Here is an 18,175-nt window from a genome sequence, read left to right as displayed (position 1 = left end):
CTGAGGAAGTACTGTTATTAAATTGTTTTCAAAGTTTTTTTTATTCATGCATAATTATTTAAAACCATTGTATGTACGAATACAAAAGTAGAAGGAATGTTCTAGTTAATCTCTTGGAAGCAGTTCATTTTAAAAGCCAAATATTTAACAATACAATAAAAGTGTTTTTTTCCAAGAGATTATTCAAAGTTGTGCATTTAAAAAATAAGTATCGGTAGCAGTCAGCAAATTTAAGCCGGTTAGTTTTTTTCTGCCAGACTCTAAAATTCAAGTTAATAATTGTTGTGCTGAATGATTAGATTACTGCTTGTCTACAAATGCGGATATATATTAAGCTAAAAGACTGGTACAGCAGCGTTCTTCGGTCTGTTAAAAAGTGCGGGTCATATAAAAAACATAAGTGATAGTCTCTGAAGCATATTTACACCATCTACACACAATTTCAGAACTGGGAGATGTCCATTTGGAAGACAATCTAATGTTGGTAGCCAAAACATTAAAAATGCTTTAGACCTGTGTTTAAGACCTTCCAAGAGGCATTATGGCTTTCACCGATTTTAAAACGCACCCAAGGCAGTAAGTGCAATAAGTCGGCAGCTGGACTTGGAGCCTCCCACTATCCCCGTAGCCGCAGGTCAATTTTGGGGCGCTTTACTGCATCTACCAACTTGATAGTGGTATGTGGTGAAACCATAGCAGCAGGGGAGCAGAGTGGTACGTTTCCAGACTCTTTCATGGTCTTTTTCAATGCTTACCCACATCTGACACCATTCCTCATGCCGGGCATCTGCGGCTGCCATTTTCTACAGATTCATCCTGCAGACTTGGCAGTGTGCTGAGACAATCTTTTTACATCCTCGGATGGATGTGGAGGAGGGGTCTTCTTTATAATTTCACAATTCATTGACCTTCACCCAAGAACAATTTTAGACGTTTATCAGTGCAATTTTTGAAGCATTCATTTATATATGCTCCCATTCATTTCTGGATTATTGGACTTTTTCATCTTCACTCATTAGAAATTTGCCACCACATTTATTCATTTCCCTCACTGTTTCTTATTGCTGATCTTCATTTTTCTCAACTGAATGGTGCTATCATACATTATCAGGCTTTTTGCCTTTGTCCTTCATCATGGACCCACCGGTGCTGTAAGCATTTTACATTGCCCATCCCCTACTCTGCACCTAGAAAAGAACTAGAACTGGAAACATGAACAAGAAGGCAAAAAAGGACCTACTTTCTCCCTTTAAGTCTCCTTTGACTCTTACATTAGACAACCTTATGAATGAAACCAAGAACTTGAAACCTCTTGTCATAGAAACAAATGCTACTCTTTAGAGGATAGAAGAGAAGTGGTTACATCTGAACTCTAGAGTATCTGCTATTTAACAGCGAAACAGTGATGCTCAGGATATTATGGCATATGTGAATCTCATGTCTAAGGAAATTTCCCAACCTAAAAAACACACTGAAGACTTGGAAAACTGCAATCGGCGCAAGAACCTCAGAATCTATGACTTACCTGATGGACTTGAGGGATCAGAGATGATTACCTACCTTTAACATACTATTCCTAAACTTTTGGGTCTAAAGGATTGCTCCACATTCAAAGAAAGTATCGAGTTGGCTCACCATCCAAATCCTTGGCTGCCCACTCAATAGGTATGGTTGCCTATTTTCTAATGACAGTGCTCTCTGCCGCTAAACAACACAAACAAATGATCTGGTCAAGCCAGAGGGTTTTCATCACTCTGGCCGCCACGAGCACCACGATGCCCGATGCCGCTACGACGCCAACATCATCCACAAACTCAACCCTGGCCCATCACCCACCTACGTCCAGGCCACCCCAAAGCTCACCCATGGACCCTTCACCTGCCGAAGCAGAAGCTTCACTAGTCAGCGAACACCTGCATGTCCTGCCTCCCCACCACCACCAGGGCAGGCCGCAACCATCTCAGGTGCATACTACTCAACACCCGCTCCGTACTCAAGCATGCCATCGAACTCTGGGACCTACTCGACTCATCCTCCCCAGATGTCGCCTTCCTAACGGAGACCTGGTTGAACCCCTCCTCAGCGCCCGACGTTGCCATAGCCATCCAGATCACCCGCAGAGACCGCACCAACAGACCAGGAGGAGGAATTGCCATCGTCTACAGGAATACCCTCAGAATTTCGACTAGCACCGGATACACCATCAGCACTGCCGAACATCTGCACTTCCAGATCCACATCAATCCCAACACCACCCTCAGAGGAACCCTTGTTTACAGACCCCCTGGACCCTGACCACAATTCTGCCACTCCGTCACAGTCGTCGTCAGCACGAACGCCCTTGCCTTCACAGACTATATCCTCCTCGGACACCTGAACTTCAACCTCGAGAACGCCTACGACAGCAACTACACAACCCTGCTCAACAACCTCGGACTCAAACAGCTAGTCATAACACCCACCCACTCCGCCGGACACATGCTCGACCCCAACTTTACCGCAAGCAACCACGTCACCTTCAGCCACACCACCAAACTCCACTAGACTGACCACCCCTGCGTCCACTTTTCCTTCGAGAAACACACTGCGCACAACCACATGCAACGAATCTCGCACCGCAGCTTGAACAAGGTCACAGAAGACCAGCTAATCATCACACCAGCCAGAGACCCACCAACCGACACAGCCGCCCGCATTTTCAGACGCTGGATCGACGACTGCACCAACACTCTTGCCCTGATCAAGAAACCCTCTATCAGACGCACCGACAGGAGGGCCATCTGGTTCACCACCGACCACTAGGCATCCAAGCAGACCTGCTGCATACTAGAGCAGAAATGGCGCCACACGAGGACACCAGACAACTGCCCTGCCCTCGATAAATGCCAGCCGCAAGCACCACCAACACATTCGGACCGCCAAAAGGACCTCCTTCAAGGAACGCATCAACAACAACATGCACAACATGCATTCAACATCATGAAGGAACTCGCCGACTCCAGCGACATCCCGCTGCCGAAAGACCTCCCTAGCCACCTTCTTCGACCGCAAGATCGCAGACATCCACAACAGCTTAAACACCCAGACCCCCCCACCCCACCAGCCACCGACTCCCCACACTCACTGCCTTCCAGTCTCACCGGCCCCCTGCTCTCCTGGGACAACGTCAATGATGACGGCACCATCAAAATCATGAAGACCATCCACTCCGGCTCACCGTCCGACTCCTCCCCTCAACACGTCTTCAACAAACCAAGCTCCGTCATCGCGCCCAAACTCCAGAGGATAGTCAATAGCTCCTTCGACACCGCCACCTTCCCAGAGAGCTGGAAACACGCCTACATCAACGCCCTACTCAAGAAACCCAAGGGGGACCCAAAGGACCTCAAGAACTTCCGGCCCATCTCCCTGGTCCCGTTCCCGGTGAAAGTCATCAGGAAGATTGTCAACAGGCAACTGACCCACTTCCTCGAGGAGAACAACTCCATGGACTCATTCCAATCCGGATTCCACAGCAACCACAGCACCTAAACCGTCCTCATCGCCACCACCGACGACATCAACGGTAAAACCACAGCCCTCATGCTCCTGGACCTCTCGGCCGCCTTCGACACAATCTGCCACCACACCCTATGCACACGCCTCCACAACGCAGGGATCCACGTTGGAGCCCTGAACTGCATCACCTCCTTCCTCACAGTCAGACCGCAGAGAGTCCGCCTCCCTCCATTCCGATCCGAAGCCACCAAGATCACCTGCGGCGTACCCCAAGGATCATCCTTCAGCCCGACCCTTTGCACCACTTGCCAACAATTGTCCGATCACACGACCTCAACATCAAGCTGATCCTCTCCCTCACCAAGGACCCCGCCACCGCCAAAACCAACCTCCATGAAGGAATGAAGGCAGTCGCCGAATGGATGAAAAACAGTCGCCTGAAACTGAACTCTGACAAGATGGAGGTCTTCATCCTTGGCTGCACCCCCTCTGCCTGGGACGACTGCTGGTGACCACGCTAGGAGCTGCACCGACTCGAACCGACCAAGCACTCAACCTGAGGTTCATCCTGGACTCATCACTTTCAGTGACCCAGCAAGTCAATGCCGTCTCCTCCTCCTGCTTCAACACCCTCCACATTCTTCACAAGATCTACAGATGGATCCTCACTGGAACCAGAAGGACGGTCACCCAGGCCCTCGTCAGTAGCAGGCTGGACTACGGCAATGCCTTCTACACAGGAACCACAGCCAAACTACAGAAAAGACTTCACATATACAGAACGCCTCCGCATGCCTCATCCTCGACATCCCCTGCCACAGCTGCATCACTGCCCACCTGAGACCTGCACTGGCTCCCCGTCAACAAGAGGATCACCTTCAAGGTCCTCACCCGCACCCACTAAGCTCTCCACAATGCCCGACATACATACTTCAACAAACGACTCACCTTCTACACCCCGAACCACCAGGTTCGGTCTGCGGACCTCGCCCTCGCCGCTGTCCACGCATGCACCGAACGACCACCAGTGGCAAATCTTTCTCTCACCTCGCCGCCAAGACATGGAACACCCTCCCCATCCACCTGTATCAGACTCAGGACCATCTGACCTTCAGGAGACTTCTCAAGACCTGGCTGTTCGAGCAGTAGCAGCAACCCCCTTGCCACTCAGCGCCTTGAGACCCTCACGGGTGAGTAGTGCGCTCTACAAATGTATGATTGATTGATCACCCACGATATAGCTTGCTGAACGGCTCTAAGATGGAGGGGAATTCCTGATCTATGCTAAGCCCTGAGATCGATGAACGCACAATATTGTCCTATACACCCCTGCATCTTCAAAGTTACATACAAGGAATGATCCCATACTTTTGAAGTGCATAAAGGAGAGCCAATGGATCTTGCCAAACCTGAACTGCTGTGCCATTTTGTCGCATTGAGTTTACAAAACTTCCTTGCTGTTAACTTGACTGTCTTGAGTCCTGTTATTTATGATGTTGTAAAACCCTTTCGTCTTTTTTCACAGGTTTCATATATACAATATGGTTTCTGGAATATTCTCTTAAGTGCCCCACTGTCTAGTCAAACATATGTGTCCATTTGTTTTTTAGGTCTCGCCTTTTCCATTCCGATGGAATGGAAAATGGCGAGAATTCAAGTGCTCAAAATACTCGTGAAACCACTGTTTTTTTCGTGCGGTTTTCTTCGAGTTCACGTGGCCACAGGCACGCGATTTTGGGCCATAAACTTGCACGGCCATCTGTTCCCCAGCTCCAGCACCTCCCCTCTCTCTCCCTGCGCACACCCTTTACTTGCATTTCTCCTCCCCCTCCCCAGCCAGCTTCCCCCAGGCCGTGTTCCCTCCCACCTTTCCTCCTCTCTGTCCCTTCTTACAATCACAACTTGTTGACTAAGAAGTCCACGAGAATGCATGTGCTTGCCTGATGTCTCCCTTGTGTGCTTCTCTCCTGTTCCTCCGTATTGCGCGCTCTCCTATGTCTGCGTCTCTGCCCCCACTCTCTCCTTCACATCCAAATGCTTCTCTCCCCTACGCTGTGATGTTCTCTTGACTGTTGCTGTCTGCCATGTCTGAATTTTGCCCACTCCCTTTGTTGCTGTCTCCTTCGTGTACTTCTTCCTGTGTTGCTGTCTCCCTCGTGCTTTTCCCCACCACTCGTGTTGCTCTCTCCCTTGTGAACCCAACCCACCCCCCCACTGCTTGCATTTCCCGTACTTGCTTATTTTTTATTTTTGACTAAGTCCACAAGAGTGCATGTGCTTGCCTGATGTCTCCCTTGTGTGCATCTCTCCTGTTCCTCCGTATTGCGCTCCCTCGTATGTCTGCGTCTCTGCCCCCACTCTCTCCTTCACATCCATATGCTTCTCTCCCCTACGCTGTTCTCTTGACTGTTGCTGTCTGCCATGTCTGAATTTTGCCCACTCACTGTGTTGCTGCCTCCTTTGCGTACTTCTTCCTGTGTTGCTGTCTCCCTCGTGGTTTTCCCCCACCACTCGTGTTGTTCTCTCCCTTTTGAACCCCCGCCGCTTGCATTTCCCTTACTTGTCTTTATTTTTGACTAAGAGTGCTTTTCCCCCACCACTCGTGTTGCTCTCTACCTTGTTTTTAAACTTATTTTTCTTGCTCTGTCTCGTATTTCATTCCAGCCGGATGGCAAAAATGGAAAAGACTCGTTTTTTTCCCCCTTGTTCTAGACAGCCAGTTGCTTGTTCTGGATGGTGCTTGTGCACCGATCAGCACGTATATTATTCTTTCTTCATTACATACATTGAAGAATCTCCCCTTTGTGAACTCCGTTTAAATTTAAGGAACATCGCCATTCCGACTCACTTTAAAAAAAATGCTGTTTTTTCTACTGTTATTGAAATTGTATCACTAAAGTTGTGATTCAAATTCGAACCGCGCATTACATGCCTCATAAAATATTTTTGAGAATCATTTAGTGGTCAGGATTTTATTTATTTTGAGCATTCCAAAGTGGACTGCACACACACTCACTCTTCCTGCACTACACCCATGTCTTCATGTGCTCTTTGCAGGCAGTCTTGCTCCGTGTTCAGCCTTCATCTTTCCTAGGTCTACGTAGTTTGGTTTCAACCACAGCCCACTGTTTGTGTACTGCTTACATCCCTCATGCGCTCTATGTAAACAGTCTTGCTCCGGATCAGACACAGTGCATGTGACGGGCACGCGCTCTCCATTTGGCAGCCTGTGGCACTGACACCAGGAAAGCGCTTTGATCTAGATCTCTTCCCCTCTCCTACTCCCTCCTCCCACTTGCTCCTGCTGAGCCTCACAAGTGGTTGCATCTCAGCTACAGACTTCCTGGCTCGCACGCGTTATTTTAAAAGACCAACAGTGTATTTAATGCTGCCAGCTCCCTCAGTTTCCTACCAGGGCACCCATCATGTGGCATTACAGCACCTCATCCCTCTGCATTGATAACTGCGTCACAGCTCACCTCTCGTTCCTAAGCCTCCCGTAACGGCCATATTAGACGCCGCTTCTCATTCTTGTTATGTTAGCCCCTGCACCACTATAGCTACAAATTAAGCACTATAAAAACAAATGGAACAAAGCCATTATTTATTTGTAGTTTCAGCCAATATTGTAACACTTTAATTTTAATTAAAACCACATTATGTATACTTTATATGCTCTCCATAGCATAAACTAACCAAAAGAATATAATCCATGAAGCTGAAAACATTGCGTTAAGCTGCAAAATATTTAGAACCTAGGCACTTTTTTCTCTTGACAAAATCAGTACTAATAAAAACATTTGTAGCTACTTTTTTAAACGTGTAATGAAAGAAAAAAAGCAGTTTTGTGTTCAGAATAAATAATATGTTTTACGCTATAAGTTTTAAACAATTTAAATAAACAAATTTGCGTATGTTCATTTTGTAACTGGGCTAAGCTATTGTAATGCATTGCCATTTAGTTCAGACAGAAAACACAGACCGAAAGACTGCAAGACGTGTGAAATATCACACGTTTTCCCCAGTTGGAAACAAAACCAGAACAGGATACTTTAGAGCTTTAAGCTGCGTTGTAAAGATTGTAATCTATTGCCTGGCAGCATCTGTGAGATGTACATCAACTAACAGCAGGAAGATAAGCTCTGAAAAAAAAAAAAAAAAAAAAAGTCACTGCTGAAGTAAGGGGTAAAAACACAACTCCCTCTTCGCATACCTTTAAATGCACGGAAAATGCTATTACTTTGTAGTCGTCAAGATAAATAAAATGTCATGTTTACCGATATTTTAGAAATAGAACAAACCCAGGAAACTCTGTCAAAAGCCGTAAAATACATCACCAAAAAAAATGTACATTAAAACATTAACTTTACTTAAAATACTGTTGGCCAGGCCCCTTGTCCTTATGCGTCTTAGTGTCACTGCGCCTGCTGCACCACTAATGCATGCATGTAAATCGTCTGTGTGAACTATGCCCATGCTGTTAATAGGATCTCTGCTATTATTACAAGGAACAATTTAATAACAGCCCCAGCAACACTAACAATACATATTAAGTCCAGTAAACTCAGCTGTAAAACAGCAAGTATTACATCGTAATTAATCTAATAAATAGGTAGGTTTTAGTCTTTAAAGCACTAGTCCGGGCCATTCCTACAGTTTCTGTGTTAAATATTAAGGGACACCACCACAGCACTCAAGTACACCAACACACCACTCAGGGACACCACCACAGCACTGAGGGACGCCACCACAGCCCTCAGGGACACCACCACAGCCCTCAGGGACACCACCACAGCCCTCAGGGACACCACCACAGCCCTCAGGGACACCACCACAGCCCTCAGGGACACCAACATATCACTGATGTACACCACCACATCACTCATGGACACCACCACATCACTCAGGGACACCACCACATCACTCAGGGACACCACCACATCACATCACTCAGGGACACCACATCACATCACTCAGGGACACCACATCACATCACTCAGGGACACCACATCACATCACTCTGAGACACCACCACATCACTCACAGACACCACCACATCACTCACAGACCCCACCACATCACTCACAGACACCACCACATCACTCACAGACACCACCACATCACTCACAGACACCACCACATCACTCACAGACACCACCACATCACTCACAGACTACATATCACTGATGTACACCACCACATCACTCATGGACACCACCACATCACTCAGGGACACCACCACATCACTCAGGGACACCACCACATCACTCAGGGACACCACCACATCACTCAGGGACACCACCACATCACTCAGGGACACCACCACATCACATCACTCAGGGACACCACATCACATCACTCAGGGACACCACATCACATCACTCAGGGACACCACCACATCACTCAGGGACACCACCACATCACTCAGGGACACCACCACATCACATCACTCAGGGACACCACATCACATCACTCAGGGACACCACATCACATCACTCTGAGACACCACCACATCACTCTGAGACACCACCACATCACTCACAGACACCACCACATCACTCACAGACACCACCACATCACTCACAGACACCACCACATCACTCACAGACACCACCACCACATCACTCACAGACACCACCACCACATCACTCACAGACACCACCACATCACTCACAGACACCACCACATCACTCACAGACACCACCACATCACTCACAGACACCACCACATCACTCACAGACACCACCACATCACTCACAGACACCAGGTACTAATATTAGGGGTCGCGTGGAGCAATATTAAGGAACAATGGCCATATACATGAGGGGTCAATTGATGTTCTTCTCCTCTTGAGAATTTGAAAGCACTAACAAACCAGATTGGGGATACCTCTTTAGACTCTGGATGTAACTCGGATCTATTAATCCGATAGTATCATTACATTTCGAGGACATCTGGGCCTGCAGAGCGTTCAATACAGAACCGAAAAAGTTTTCCAGCACAAGTGATGTTAGAAGGTGCTGGTGTGTAAATGTGCAAATACCGGGGATTTTGAATACCAATATACAGAACAAACCCTACCTTCAAAACTCGCTCTGCTACCCTTTTAACGATTTAATTATTGGTCCCAGTATAACTTTCATTGATCTGACGAATTCGAATGAGAGGACCTGCCGTGATTTAAGAATTTTGTGGTGTACATTCACCTTTTATCTGCCATAAAAACTGAATAAAGGGATATAGATTGTCTACATATCAATTTTCGTGGCCTACCATGACTAGTGATTTCCTGTAATTAAATCTCACAATACTATACATGAGCCCTGACGAAGTTTCACAGGAACGAAACGCGTTGGCTGATGCTGAGGCTTTTTCAAACAAGAAATTGAACAATAACGTTTTTTTGAAGACCTTTGGAGATTGGTTGAACTGTACTCCTTTGCGCACCGTCCTTTTTGGATAATCACTCTGGGACACCACCACATCACTCAGGGGTACCTCCACATCACTCAGGGACTCCACCACATCACTCTAATACACCACCACATCACTCAGCCCAACCACATCATCACTCAGCACCACCACAACATCACTCAGCACTACCACAGCATCACTGGTTCAAATATGTTCTCTCAATGTTTGAAGCTTTATTGCAAATGTCACAAAAAAATGTTAATATTTCACTTCTGTTCTTGGATTTTAGTCACTGAACATAATCCTCACAACAGTTATTAACAAAAGTTTAAGCAATTGCCATTAAAAATTACAATCACTTTTATTTAAGTATTAATTATTTTAAAAATATAAAAGCCAATGTTAATTGTAATATCAAGACATCTAAGTAAAGGCAATACAAAACATGTGACATTACAAATACTAAAAGTGTCATATATGCTAAAGTTAAAAGTATTGGCATTGTAAATGATAAAACAAATATAAAATGTCATTTACAAAACCAATAGCTCCAACTTTCCTACTGCAAGACCTATTGGCAACGCCAGTGCTTGTCTGGTTAGTGTTTGACCCCTTCGGTGCTCATAACTGCCCCCGGCCGTCATGAGTCACGGTGGGCGTGTGCTGATGATGGCCGGGAGCCGTCACGACCACGCCCGCGATTGGACTGTCCAGCACTGCGGCGGATTTCCAGCCGCAGCCAAGGTGTTAAACTTCTTCCTTATATTGTTTTGTTCAATGTTTCCTCCTCAGCTTCCTCTCTCCTCCCTCATTTTCTGGCATCTCTTATCTTTCATATGTTTAGCCCCTTCTTATTCCATTCTTCTATTATGGATGCCCCTTCGTTCCGGAGGGACAGACTCCTGGCAGGCCCTCAGTTTCTGCACTTCGCAGCTCTTCGTTTATTGTTTTCTATTTTTTCCCCCATTCATGTTTAGTCTTTGAACTTCTGACCATCTACTATTCACTTATCAAGGGGAGTTTCTTCCTCCCCAGTTGTTTCCTTCTCCCTCCTTCCTCCCCTTGTTTTTCCCTCTAAAATACTTCTTCCACTTTTTTCTTCTGGTCTTCTTGGCCTTTTGTTCACAGCCTATATATTTGATAATTTCTATGTATTCTTATACACTTTTTATTGTACAATCTTGGTCTGTCTCTTAGTTACTCACCTTTTTTTTCTCTGTGTCCTTGCTTTGCTGATATACATTTTACTCTGAAGTATTTACAATGAGCAGTCTTTGTAGTGTTTCATGGGATATTAAAGGTCTATCAAAAAACAAAGAGTATTGACTTGTTTAACTAGGCTGCAATGTCACATTGCTTTATTGCAGGAAACACACCTTGTTATAAATATATACATTCCTTACAAAAGCTTTGAGTGGGCAAAGTATTCTATTCCCCTACTATCAATCATACAAAAGGTGTTATGGTCCTATACATGAATCTTAACCCTGGATGAGGGGACATCACCCGAGGAAACCAAGACCTAAAGCCCTGGAGGACCAGCACCAGGCTGCTCTCCAAAACCAGTGTGGCCTGAGAGAAAGAGAAGAGCGTTGCAAGGAGGAAGGTCCAGGGAGAAATCCTATTGAGAAGACTTCCTGTGCGAGGAATCTGCTCTTGCACTGATCGGGCCATTCGTAGCCTGTGAGCTCGATTGTTTTGCAACCCCCATGTTCAAGGAAGTATCGTCGGAGACTAAGCTGAGGAGAGAGGGTTGTGTGCATGGCCCAGTGGAATGTGTGGCCCGTGTGCCAGAGAGCTGGCCACCATGAACATCAAATCTAGAGCAGTATGAATGGACTTGTGAGACCCTGTATGCTAGGAGGGTCCGCCTTAGATGCGGAGGCCAAGAGTTTGGGCCCTTGCCCGGGACCAAGAAACTGCTCCTGTGACCAAGGGGTCCGGTCCACGTACTGCGAACTGCACCGAAGGACCAAAGAACATTACGGGAGCCCTGTCAGAGCAAGATCAACCTTCTCCAACCCCCCCCCCCCCCCCCCCCCCACCTCCCTGCAAAGGGAAGTGTTCCTTACAGTGCAATCATCCGACTGGGAACAACACCGAGAGCTAGAACCAGCTGGTAGCGTGGCTCAGAACAGAGAGGCTGTGCCTGCTGGGTGCTGTCTCTTGTGACAGCGTGCAGCCAACTTAGCCAATCCGGAGCAGGACTTTGCTGCACCACTGAAGGGTTCCATACCCCCAGAGCAGGTAAGCCATGAACTGGACCTTTGGGTCCCCAGGGGACATATTGCTGTCGGTACTGCAACCCCTAGACTCTTGTGACATAACTTCCAAAAGGAGTTGGAGGAGAAAACTCTTGAATATGCCTTATAGTTTGCATTCCGTGGATGTGGTCATCAGTGAATGGGGAATAACATTAAACCCCCCACTGCACTAAAGTTAGTCCGACAGACAGTAGCTTGACAACTACTAGATAAGTATAGGATTGTATTATTGCTTTTGAATGTGGTTTTCGTTGCATGTGTATAATTTGAATTAAAACATTCATTTTTATATAGAAACAAGTATTTGATTGGACATTGATTTATTGTTTGCACTGCTTGCACGTTGAGTTATGAGTTGCGTTTTCTGATCTGTATCTGCGCTCCCCCTCAAAGGAGCCTTGACTGCTTGTCCGACACTACAGAACTGACGGTCAGATGCCGAAAGGGTGCTTGGCCCAGGTGAGCAGGCTCCATACTAGGCCGGGCCCTGGGACATCAGGAGGCAAAGGCCTCAACCACCCCTGGTTTGCCCAGTAACTGCTGCTTGCCCCAAGGCCCAGTGAATATGGCCTCCGACAATGTACTTCTCTTAGCCAAAGCCTGGAGCCCCCACTCAAGTATCTTCAGGTCCTTCGGCGCAGGGGGCGCCTCACAGTCTAAAGACCACTGGTGCAGGGCACGTCCATGAGGAAGGGGTTGCAGATGCAGTGATTTCCGTTCCTTTAATTACTATTATACTTGTTCTTTATCTAAACACATGGGGAAGAGAACATCCTGAATCTCCTCCTGTCCCGGAACCACCCCTCCAGCACAAATTATACAAAGCTGCCAAGTTTCCTGGATCAAGGACTAGTGATTAGTCACGCATGGCCCTGGGAATCTTGGCAGCTGTGGACATACCTTTACTCCTCTGCAGCACCTCGAATGGGAAGCCTGGCCCCCACCCCACTCCCTGTTCTAAAGTGGACATGGAGATTGGTGTTTACTTTTTTCTTCTGCTACAAAGTGAGAGGCTTTTGTAAAATCAACTATCTGACAATCTTGCTAGGGTGCAAGGGGGTGTGAAAGGAAAGGCTGTAGAAGGGTCAATTATTTTTCTAACACATAAGACAATATTAACACATGTAAATTAACTGTACAAATGTTTCAAAGTATATCACCAGTTCGGAAAGCACCTATCAAGCGCATTGTTTTAATTCTGAAGAGTGATGGAAACATAGATTTTAATGGGATCAAGACACTTTACTTGGTGATGAGGAAATAAAAATTCACAAACTCGATTTCCGCAAATTATCATTTGTGTGCTATATAGTTCTATCAGTAAACTGCATGGCTGTGCAAATGTAATGACTATTTCAATAGAAAATGAGCTGTTAGTAACAATAACCTCTAGAATGGGAGTACCGAGTAGCGCGGTTCCACCCTGGGCCCTGACCCAGCTCTGCAGCAAACATACCTTGTGCTCCTGGGCAGCCTCGCGAATGGGGAGCACCCTGTGCTGCTTGTGATCACGTGACACACTGCAGACCACACAGATGGGCTCCTGGTCATCTGCGCAGAAGAGTTTCAGTTTCTCTTCGTGTTCTCGGCACAGATTCGCCCCCTCGGGGGTCGCACTCGGTACCTGAAGCTGTTTAAGGATTTCTACCATGTTCGCCAGGTGTCTGTTGGGTCGGAGGGTTTTACTTTGAGATATTTTCCTGCACTGAGGGCAGCAGAAGTCTTTCATCATCCCCTTCTTGCACCGAGTAATACAGGACTGACAGAAGGTGTGTCCACACTCCACGGACACCGGGTCTGTGAAATATTCCAGACAGATGGAGCAAGTAGCCTCCTCCTTCAGGCTCCGGAGCGGGTTTGCTGCAGCCATGTTCCTGCCCGAGAGGAAGTGGTGAAGTTACGTTTCATTTATTTCTCTCAGTTTGTGAAGTGGGAGTGTCTGTCCCTCCGCCTTCCTTACGCCCCTCCCACCTTCACTCGCTGCTGCACCTGCACCGAGAGTGTCGCAGCTGAGTATGTGTCTGTGGAGGAGTTGTGGTCGCGTGCAACAGAGCCGAAGCGTCTGCCTCTAACCTGGGCCTATGTGCAGCAGAGCAAGGAGTGTCTGTGGGGGAGCTGCGATCGGCTTCGGCAGATCTTCACCTACCCTAGAAGTGACTGTGTGCAGCAGAGCAAGGCGTGTCTGCAGCGGAGCTGGGATTATCAATATATGACCTCAGAGTGTATGCATCTGAGCTGGGAGCAACAGTACTTAGTACTGGGGGTGCCTGCAGATGTGTAAACCAGGCCCCTACAGGTGCCTGCAGATGTGTAAACCAGGCCCCTGCAGCTCCTGCGGTGGAGGGCCAACCTTTTAGTCTCACAAACTCTGGGGGGGGGGGCAATATCTGTCAAAGCAGTCAAAAAACGCGAGCAGAATACGCGGTCACACCACATTGCGGAACACGTGGAGTCACCCAATCCTGGTTTAAACTGCAACCCGGACGTGTGGGTTGTGGCCGGAGATCTTTTAAAACTTTCAGGACCCGCGGCCACAGTGCACAGCGAAACATAGGGAGTCACACACAATCCTTTCTTGGTTTAATCAGCAGCGCGAACGTGTGGATCGTGGCTGAAGACACCCATTAACCTGATACTTCGGGTCGAGTGATGACCGGAGTTCCCCTGGCGAAGGGATTCCCGAAATGCACTGGGAACACGCATTGGACACTTCACGTTGAATTCACGAGAAACAGAATATTATGATCAAAATATATTACATTCCCAATGAATTAGACACAAGAAACGTGTCGAGAAGAACCCTTTTCAGTTCGTTGTTCTTATTATAAATAATTGTGCTGATGCATTGAGCAACTAACGAAATTTAAAAAAAAAGAAAAATGATAGAAAATTGTTTACTTAAATCACTGCACCACATAGGCATGAGTAAAAGTAAAGAATTTTATTTTCACAATTAATTAAAATCGTTGCACGATACACAGTAGGAAAATAACGTTTGAGGGTTAAAAGTTTAAAAAGGAGGCAATATAAAATCAATTTAAAACAGAGAGATTGCAAATGTAGTTAAAAAGACGCAGGAAAGTCACAGGGGAGAAGGGAGCTCAAGCTTTAACAGTAGGAAAATTCGGGGAGTTGATTTCTGTGATAAACTTAACAAAGCGAGCTGCCAACTGCGGTGAGTCTCCCCTCATGCATGCGTCTAGTGCTTCCTGACAAGTCCTGATGTTTAGTAAAAGCCAAATTTGGCGCAGCCAGAAGTTTCTTTGGGCTCAGAGTTTTCGGCAAATGCACAGGATATGAATACGATTTTCCTCGTCCTGTTTGCAGAAGCGGCATTGTGTGAGGGCTTCTTTCCTGTAACCATGGCCAAACTTGTATGCCATCAGCGGGAATAATCCGAAGCGTAGTCTCATTAATTGGAGTTTTATATGAACTTTCACAGCAGAAGCAAAGTACGACGGGAGGGTTTTCGAGGTGTATAGTTTGGCGGCCCAGGAGCCATGGAAGAGCTGGTTGACCCGTTGCTCATCAAGATCATTTGAAAGAATTTTTGCTTGCTTTGTTAAAAGTTTAGTTTTCGCCTTGATGGGCAGCGAGGATAGCCATATGTCTTTTGCTTTAAGGGATTCGAGGCATGACATTAAGAATTTATTCCGGGATGTTTTTGGATTACTGAAGACCAGCCATAGGGAGCTCTTTAGGGTATGAAGGCTGGCATGTTTAGTTTTCAAACAATAGCTAATGAAGCGTGCACTCATAATCCATCGCTGGGAGGATAGCAAGAATTCCTTTCTAATTTGGGCATGAGCAGTTGAATTAGGCAGTCGGAAAACCCTGCGATAGCAAGACGATTGCGCTCTGTCCAGCCAAATATTTATTTTATCCTTGAAGATTATTGCGTCAAAGGAGATTGTGGGGAGTAGTTTTGCAGTAATCAATTTTATTAATGGTACTAAATCCTGGGAGTGCAAAGTGCTTTTCGTTCTTATGAAGGCCCCTCCTAGTCTTCGAGCAACAGCCTGCATTTCAGTTATGTGCACAGAGGATGATCGATCCACATGATCGATCCACACACCTAAGTACTTATAAGCAGTGACAGTTTCCAGTTTCCAGTCTCTTCCCTTCAATAAACCATGCGTTCTTTTTGGTTTTTCCCTTGGATATTATCATTGCTTTAGTTTTGCTGACATTTATTTCGAGCGTTTTCATATTGCAATACTGGGCGAAGGAATTAAACAGTCTTTGGAGGCCCACCTGAGTTTGATCTAGCAGAATGGTGTCGTCCGCGTATTGTAGAGTTTGAATCTTCCTTGATTCTATTTCCGGAGGGAAAGCACGGGTACGTGACAACCATTCGGGGAGGTCTGCGAGGTACAAGTTGAAAAGCATTGTTTCAAACCTCTGGTGGTATAGATTTTGTTAGAGGTGGACCATCTTGATGTAACCCTCACTTTGACCCAGGTGGCAGTGTGTAAAGCAATTAATGCTTTCAGTAGTGACTGCAGAATGCCCCATCTTACAAGTTTTTCCAAAGTTTTGGCCGGCTTACGCTGTAAAATGCTTTACGAAAGTCAATGAATCCAAGATGTAACGATTTCCCTTTTACAGCTTGGGTGGTTTCCATCAGGTGAGCAATACAGATCAAATTGTCTTCGATGTGGCACCCTTTTTGAAAGCCGGTTTGGGTGAAGGGGACTAGATTGCTAGTTTCCGCCCACCTAGTGAGCGCAGTTAGGAGAATGCTGGCATATGCCTTCCCGTCCACATCTAGAAGGGCTATCATCCGAGCCTTTCTTATGGCAGGGAACAAGAAGTGAGCCTTGACAAGATGCCGGAATGGGGCCGCCCAATATTGCGGCTTCAAAAAGAGGTGTCAGTATCTGGGCCCATTTTCCAGCAGAGACTTTAAGTACTTGGGTCGGAATACCGTTAGGGCCAATTGCACCGCCAGAGCGCATGTTCTTTATTATTCTTGTTATATGGTCTGTTAATATATTAGCGGTGGGGAAGGTTCCGTCCTGACTAACTAGATGATCAAGGGAGGCCGTGCTATTGATGATCTGGTCATGCGGCGCTGTATAGAGCCTTTTGACATAGGTCTCCCAGTCCTCGGGGGTAATATTAGTTGCGGTAGGGGGTTTAGTAGCTTTGCTGGCCTTGTTGACCCAGTTCCAAAATTTCCTTTGGTCTTTAGATTTTATAATCTCAAAAGCTGTTACCCAATGCCGCTCTTCTTCCAGTTTCTTTAAGGAAAATCGAGCCTTCCTATAGGTTTTTCGTGCGGCCGTAATGGCCCCCTTCAAAGATTTATGTTCACTTTCATTACTAGCGTTTGTTCGTTGTAACTTATTTAATTTACGCTTTGCAGTGATTCTGTTCTGTTTTTGCACTGACAAAATTGTCATAGTTGAAGTGTCATTCAAAAGATTATTTATGGGTTTTGAAGTAAAATGTTCTCTAAAGTTGGTCAGTATAATTTCCCAACTGGGAACCGTCGCGTGGCTGGTACCAGCCGGGGGCCATCCGGTCATAAGCTTGTCTACCTTTTCTTCAATTGCATCCTTGTTACTTTCAGACCATCGGAGTTTCCTTACATTCTGCATACTTGATGCTAACCCTATCGGATTTGTGTTTGGACGGTGTAATGGGCGAAGCGCAATACTACATGTTAAAATAGCTTGATCGCTATCAGGAGACGGTGTTACCGCGAAATGGCATACCAGATGGAAAGCCATAAGCGATATCCATATGTAGTCTAGGGTGGCCATTCGAGAAGGGGATACATGAGAATATGCGGCCGGTTGATCTGTGACGATCCTTCCATTAAGGATGCGCAAACCAAGATGATTCAACTTTGTTGCTAGTTTTATTCCGTTGACATCCTTTCGGTGGTACTGGGATTTTATCTCCGGGATTGCCCATATTACGTTAAGTGATGTTATTTGAGAGGATTGGGTGAGATCGGTTTCCATCAGATTTGTATTGAAGTCGCCCATTAT

The 18,175-nt window shown here is 46.4% G+C and overlaps 1 protein-coding gene across 2 annotated transcripts in view; it reads right to left on the bottom strand.

Annotated features, from left to right (window-relative positions):
• Window positions 1-14,071, bottom strand: part of LOC147661250 (E3 ubiquitin-protein ligase TRIM39-like) — a 134,428-nt gene extending 120,357 nt beyond the window's left edge. For both annotated transcript variants that reach the window (XM_086951199.1, XM_086951200.1), the window contains exon 1: window positions 13,633-14,071. In XM_086951199.1, the coding sequence (XP_086807325.1) occupies window positions 13,633-14,046 (414 nt within the window). In that variant the 5' untranslated portion in view covers window positions 14,047-14,071. The remainder of the gene's footprint in view (window positions 1-13,632) is intronic.
• Window positions 14,072-18,175: the final 4,104 nt, after the last annotated feature.

This window comes from Lissotriton vulgaris, unplaced genomic scaffold, assembly GCF_964263255.1.
Source record: "Lissotriton vulgaris unplaced genomic scaffold, aLisVul1.2 SCAFFOLD_3088, whole genome shotgun sequence".
NCBI classification, from domain to species: Eukaryota; Metazoa; Chordata; class Amphibia; order Caudata; family Salamandridae; genus Lissotriton; species Lissotriton vulgaris.
The sequence above is the reverse complement of the archived record's forward strand: the minus strand, read 5'-3'. Positions and strand labels throughout refer to the sequence as shown.